The sequence below is a fragment of the Scyliorhinus torazame genome, chromosome 2, assembly GCF_047496885.1.
Source record: "Scyliorhinus torazame isolate Kashiwa2021f chromosome 2, sScyTor2.1, whole genome shotgun sequence".
Lineage (NCBI taxonomy): Eukaryota > Metazoa > Chordata > Chondrichthyes > Carcharhiniformes > Scyliorhinidae > Scyliorhinus > Scyliorhinus torazame.
In genome coordinates this window covers 248,741,034-248,748,276 of record NC_092708.1, presented here as the reverse complement: position 1 = coordinate 248,748,276, position 7,243 = coordinate 248,741,034, and the positions used below count along the sequence as shown (strand labels likewise).

Below are 7,243 nucleotides of genomic sequence, written 5' to 3'. Positions count from 1 at the left end.
AATATGGCTGGGATTTAATCAGGGCGCTCTAAATTGCATTATAATCCACAAGAGTGGACCTGAAATGGTTTCTGGATGCTATGTGAAACTCAACATTAAATTATAATATTATTCGTTCGATATATTGTCTTACTTTTCTGCAGTAGATAAGGGAGTCTGACGTTATTCAGTCCAGACTCATTTCTTCCATAGCACTTCTCCCTCTATCTCTTTTACCAGTTTCACTATCACTCACCCTCCAACTTGAGCTTTGCATCAGATTATCAAATACTCCTACAGGAATCAGTGTCTCCTTTGCCAATGGAGCTAGGCGTGGGCAAGACAGCCTGTTAGAGTTCAGCAGTAGTCATGTATAAAAATACTGCAGTTTTGTTTGATTGTCATTCAGGGATCTGTATTATCGACCAAAGGACGCATAAGATTAGCTCCAGAAGTTAAAGGAAAAACACGGTAAGGCTGCATTCCCCAATAAAAACCTTGCTAAACAGAAATGTGGATCACAATATGGTTGTTCCAGCAGCCCACCATGGCCACCTCTCACCCTCATGCTTGATTAGTTAGGCTATGCTCCAGTTTTACTCATTTTTCCTTAAAATGGAGCAGATATTAACGGTCCATGCAGGGGCGGATCTACTATGAAACTAATGAAGCTTAAGCTTCAGGGCCCCTAATCCTGGAGGGGCACCAAAAGCAACTTTAGTCCACATTGCTTAAAAATTTGGGGTCTACTGTATGAGAAGGGTTTTTAAAAAAATAATATTAATAATCTAGTGTAATTCAATACAAAATAATAGTTAAAATAAAAATTAAAAGGTTATTAAAGTATCATGTAGGCTAGCCGTAAACGAAAAAACGTTCAAATTAAGGATGTTTCATTCTAAATATATTTAATATAAAATAATTATAAATAATTTAAAACACTATTAACATTTATGACAGCAATACAAACAGTAGATGACGTGTCGTAACAAGAAAGAGGAGCCGTTGAAAAGGCAATCACAATGCTAACGTGAATTTTCAATGTGATAGCACTCGTGATAGCGATCTAGACAATAGTTTTTTCAATAAAGTGTTCATAAGGGTACAATATTTTAATTACCTACTCAAAAATAAATGTTATATTTAGAAAAGTAAGGTAAGTAATAAAGGTGAAATAGTGTTAGATTAGCCTAAGCCTATTGTTTTTATGAAGAGGTGAACGGAAGGCAGGCTACGACCGCATAGCCTAGACTAATACTATGTTACAAGTATTTATGAAAACGTAATAAAAGGGTGAATTTGTGATAAATTATAGGAGTTTATTATGAAAAGTGTTCAAATAATGGTAAAATTGTGTTACATTACCTTAGCCTATGAGTTTTGGTGGCCTAGTCTTGCCTAACTTAGTCTAGCCCAGAGTAGACTAGCTTGAACAGCCTAATTCAGCCTATTTAGCTTATTTATTATAAATCTTTAAAAATGGCACTTTACTTTCTGTGAAGGTTTTTTTTTAAAAAAACCTTTCTCAGAAAGTAGACCTAAAATGTTTTCCTTTCAAAGCATTCGACAATAGTCGCACGACTCAAATTGATTAATTTTTTGTTGTATATAATTCAACAATCCCAAAGTTTGAGAGTCAGTAACACAAATGTTGTAAAGGTGGAGTGTCGCGGTAAGTTGGCTGTTCTGCTGTGGCTAATGTAATTTTTTTCCCTTTTTAACAGAGATCAAGATCCTAGAGGAATAACAATGAGTTCACGAAAGTACTTAAGTGGATGCCAAAAACGCAAACTCAATGAAAAGCGATCTGCCGAAATTTCTAAATGTCAAAAACTAACAAACTATTTTGCAATGTCAAGTTTGTCAACACCTACAGTTGAAACAAGCCAAGCAAACACCATTGAAGCCAGTGATAGTGCACAAACCGTGGGAGCTCTTTCTAGCAATATTCAACCCACTGTTAACGCTTTTGGTACAGATGACAATCACAGTGGTCAACATTAAAGTACCGCGGAACAAGCAGAGATTGAGCAGAAACATGAAACAGGAAGCAAATTCAGTGATTTCAAAGAATACAGTGACCTCGAAAACTGGCCCATAATAGTTGATAATGATTTCATACAGAATTGTTTAATGCAAGACATAGGTTTTTTTCAAAATAAAAAACCAGATGATGTATATACCGAATCAAGCAGGGTTTACAAGGAGCAAAACAGAAGTTTCTCAAACAAATATTTTGAAAAAAGATTGAAAAATGGCGAGACTGTGATGAGATCCTGGTTAGTTTACTCAAAGAGCAAAGGCTCTATATACTGTTTTGTTTGCAAACTTTTTTCTAAATGCCAAACATCACTTACAACAGGTAACTGGATGAATGTACTCAGAACTCTGGAGAATCATGAAGACAGCATGGAACATAAGAGGGCGATGTTGTGTTGGATAACAAGAAAGTCAAATAAAAATACTGTGGATCAGCAACTTGAAGAACAGATGAGAAAAACCATACAGTACTATTTTGAAGTACTGAAAAGAGTTGTAGCTGTTATAAAATTTTTAAGTGAAAGAGGTTTGGCATTTAAGGGTCATGAAGAGAAGTGGGGCTCACCAAATAATGGAAACTTCATGGGGGCCATTGAACTTATTGCAGAGTTCGACCCATTTTTACATGAACATCTCGAGAAATGTAAAAATGAAAAAGTAAATGCTACTTACCTATCCAAACCAGTGTATGAAGAATTGATAGAAATCATGGGAAAACATGTGCAAGATGAAATTGCGAATCAAATCAACAACCTAGACACCAAATACTACTCTATTATTGTTGACTCTACACCTGACCTGACACATGTTGACCAGCTGGTAATTTTGGTTCGATACTGCTAGAATGGAAAACCCTGAGAGAGATTTTTAACATTTTTAACAATAGAAAACCATTCATCCACGACCTTGTTCAACAAAATACAACAAGTCCTGGATGAACAAAATATCCGTGGTCAGTCCTACGATAATGCATCTAACATGAAGGGATCAGAGGAAGGGATCAGAGAAAGGGCTGCAAGCACTCTTTAAAAACATTAACAGGTATGCAGACTATGTACCAGGTGCAGCCCATTCACTTAACCTTGTTGGAGAAAAGGCAGTGTCTACTGTACCTGAAGTTGTTGACTATTTTGCAGGAGCTGTATGTTTTCTTTTCTGGATCTCCACGAAGATGGGGGATTTTAAGCACACAGGGCAATCTACATTTTTCTCTAAAGAGCTTAAGTGTAACTAGATGGTCTGCACACTATGAAGCAGTCCGGGCAATTAAAAATGGATATATGGGTATTTTACAAACTCTCAAACATATTTTTGAAGACTCAGAAGAGAAGCCTGAATGTAAACGAGATGCAAAGAATTTATACCACAAGTTGGTAAAGCTGGAAGATGCTATTTTAACAGTTGTTTGGGAAGACGTGCTGGAGCGTTTCAACAAAACAAGTAGGAAACTCCAAACCTCTGGTTTTGATGTATTTGAAGGTTATCTTCTGCTATCATCTTTACTTTCGTTTGTTAAAGAACTCAGAGAAAATTCAGCCGATAGGATTGCACACTATGAATCAGAAGCAAAAGGTTTGCGTGAAGATATCACCTCAAGTTATTCTGATGCTTCCAAACGCATTGTTACAAGGAAATTTTCAGATGGAACAAGTGGTATTGCTTCTTTGAGAGGAGTTGACAAATTTAGGATAGAAGTTCTATATCAACTCTATGACTGCTTGATAATCCAGTTACGCAAGAGGATTGACCCATATGAGCAGATTGCGAAAAGGTTCAAGTTCCTTTCAGAATTGGTGAACAATTCTGAAATTGATGAGGACAGTACTAAACTTATAATATCGTATTACAAAGATGATATTGACCACAAATTAGTAAACGAGTGTTATCAGTTCAAAGAATATTTGCACCTTAGGAAATCCCAGCGCACAGAAGTAAACACGCCATCTAAAATGCAATGCGCAGATGTTCTTCAGCTTATTTGTGAGCAACACCTAATTGAAGTGTTCCCCAATATTACTACTGCGCTTAAGCTGTACTTGACAATGCCTATCACGAGCTGTGAAGCAGAAAGGAAATTTTCAAAGCTATCCTTTATAAAGAACAAATTTCAGTCTACCATAACTGAAGAGCGCTTGAATTCTTTATGCATATTGTCTCTAGAAAATGACAGTGTAAGGAAGCTCTCATATTACAAAACTGTATGTTGCTAGAAAAAACAGAAAAAAGAGTATTTTGTAAAATGTGCTTCATGTAGTATGTATTCTCATAAGTGTCTAAAATAAAAGATTATATTGACTGTGGTCTTTTCTGTTTTATTTCATCATTCTATGATGAATTATGCATGTATATAACATTTCTCTAATTTTCATCCCCCCATAACTCGAAAACTATAAGGCATAGGAAATGTTTATTCATACCAGTGACTTTGACGTGAGATAATCCAGTACAACAATTTTAATCAAAATCTGAGATGTAGTGATTAAATTTTTAAAAAATTTGTGGTGATCTGTCATGGAACAACCCCATTGACGAAGATAACAGTGGTTACCCAGACCTCGTTGCTGGTTGCGAAGGGGCCCCCATAACAGTTCAAGCTTCAGGGCCCCAAAAATGTAGGTCCACCACTGGGTCCATGGGAGAAGTGACTCTTGACAGGCCAAATGTCTCTCTTGTTTTCTTTGTACTGAGAAGCCCAATTGGATGCCCAAGGCTCATAATGCAGACATGACCAGTTTCAAACAGCAGGAGACAAGATTGGCAGCACGGAATTAAAAGGTGAGATAAATTAGACAGATAAATTGCACTCTTTTCTCATGCAGTATAAATTGTGGTTCCCTTTACATTTGGTATTCTTGTGAATTGTCCTGATGAGTGCAAGCTAAAAAGTTTGACAACTTGTCTCAGTTTTCAGCAATACTCAAATTAGACAATAGTAGCATAAGCAAAGTCCAACTTTTAAGGTAGAAAATTGGTATTAAATATGCCGGCCTTTGGGATTCCCTGTCCCGGTCGGCTGTGCACCCCCACCCATGGGTTTCCCGGCGGTGTGGAGTGGCGTCAATGGGAATTTCCATTGACAAGCGACAGGAGTAGAGAATCCCACTGCCAGTGAACACCTCGCTGCCGAGAAACATGTGGCTGGGAGACCGGAGAATCCAGCCCTTAATGTTTCTCAAATGGACTGCAGCTAGACAGAGGTGAACCCATCACAAGATTACAAGCATCAAAAGGGGAATTTTCTCTGGCCCCTAGAGGCTGGCTTGGAGGCAGAGGGGGCCATAAAGGTTACGTTGGGCAGCAATGCATCCACCATCTTTGGCATTCATTCCCTCCACCACCAGTGCACAGGGAGCAGTGCATACCAAATACCAAATGCATTGTAGCACCTTATTTAACAGCAGCTTCCAAACCCATGACCTCTACCACATAGGAGGACAAGGTCACCAGATGCTTGCAAAAACCACCACTTGCAAGTTACCCTCCAAGTCACAACACCGCCCTGACTTGGAACTATATCACCATTCCTTCACTGTCACTGGGTAAAAAGCACAGAACTGGCTTCCAAACAGCACTGTGGGTGTACCCACATCACATGGACTGCAGCGGTTTAAGAAGGCAACTCACCACCATCTTCTCAAGAGCAATTATGGGGCCACCTAGTCAGCAATGCCGCAAAACCCAGGAATGAATGAATGAGTCTATGATTCTCATTTGGTCTTGTGTCACCCATTGTTAAAAAGCCAGTTTTTATATTGAAAGTGGCGTTATTTATTTATTGAGCTGAAACCAATGGGCATAGCATCTCAGTGACTCAAAACAACAGCTTCCAAGGTGGCTGAACATTTGCATAACTGTGCCTTGCAAATTCCAAATCCATTGAAAATGAAGAAGAACACACCAGAGACAATTATCTTAGAGAAATGTGAATGGCCACATCTCCTGACCCATTCACGGAACATCCAGACAATGACAAAGAACAAAGAACAAAGAAATGTACAGCACAGGAACAGGCCCTTCGGCCCGCCAAGCCCGTGCCGACCATGCTGCCCGACTAAACTACAATCTTCTACACTTCCTGGGTCCGTATCCTTCTATTCCCATCCTATTCATATATTTGTCAAGATGCCCCTTAAATGTCCCTATCGTCCCTGCTTCCACTACCTCCTCCGGTAGCGAGTTCCAGGCACCCACAACCCTCTGCGTAAAAAACTTGCCTCGTACATCTACTCTAAACCTTGCCCCTCTCACCTTAAACCTATGCCCCCTAGTAATTGACCCCTCTACCCTGGGGAAAAGCCTCTGACTATCCACTCTGTCTATGCCCCTCATAATTTTGTATACCTCTATCAGGTCTCCCCTCAACCTCCTTCGTTCCAGTGAGAACAAACCGAGTTTATTCAACCGCTCCTCATAGCTATTGCCCTCCATACCAGGCAACATTCTGGTAAATCTCTTCTGCACCCTCTCTAAAGCCTCCACATCCTTCTGGTAGTGTGGCGACCAGAATTGAACACTATACTCCAAGTGTGGCCTAACTAAGGTTCTATACAGCTGCAACATGACTTGCCAATTCTTATACTCAATGCCCCGGCCAATGAAGGCAAGCATGCCGTATGCCTTCTTGACTACCTTCTCCACCTGTGTTGCCCCTTTCAATGACCTGTGGACCTGTACTCCTAGATCTCTTTGACTTTCAATACTCTTGAGGGTTCTACCATTCACTGTATATTCCCTACCTGCATTAGACCTTCCAAAATGCATTACCTCACATTTGTCCGGATTAAACTCCATCTGCCATCTCTCCGCCCAAGTCTCCAGACAATCTAAATCCTGCTGTATCCTCCGACAGTCCTCATCGCTATCCGCAATTCCACCAACCTTTGTGTCGTCTGCAAACTTACTAATCAGACCAGTTACATTTTCCTCCAAATCATTTATATATACTACAAAGAGCAAAGGTCCCAGCACTGATCCCTGTGCAACACCACTCGTCACAGCCCTCCAATTAGAAAAGCATCCCTCCATTGCTACTCTCTGCCTTCTATGGCCTAGCCAGTTCTGTATCCACCTTGCCAGCTCACCCCTGATCCCGTGTGACTTCACCTTTTGTACTAGTCTACCATGAGGGACCTTGTCAAAGGCCTTACTGAAGTCCATATAGACAACATCTACTGCCCTACCTGCATCAATCATCTTAGTGACCTCCTCGAAAAACTCTATCAAG

General features: G+C 39.8%; 1 protein-coding gene across 1 annotated transcript; it reads left to right on the top strand.

The window, feature by feature from the left end:
- Nucleotides 1–393: 393 nt before the first annotated feature.
- LOC140407865 (zinc finger MYM-type protein 1-like) lies at nt 394–4,281 on the top strand. Its single transcript, XM_072495086.1, has 2 exons — nt 394–450; nt 1,704–4,281. Exon 2 carries the CDS (start codon nt 3,063–3,065, stop codon nt 4,227–4,229), a length of 1,167 nt encoding a protein of 388 aa, XP_072351187.1. The 5' UTR covers nt 394–450; nt 1,704–3,062; the 3' UTR covers nt 4,230–4,281.
- The last annotated feature ends 2,962 nt before the right edge of the window (nt 4,282–7,243 follow it).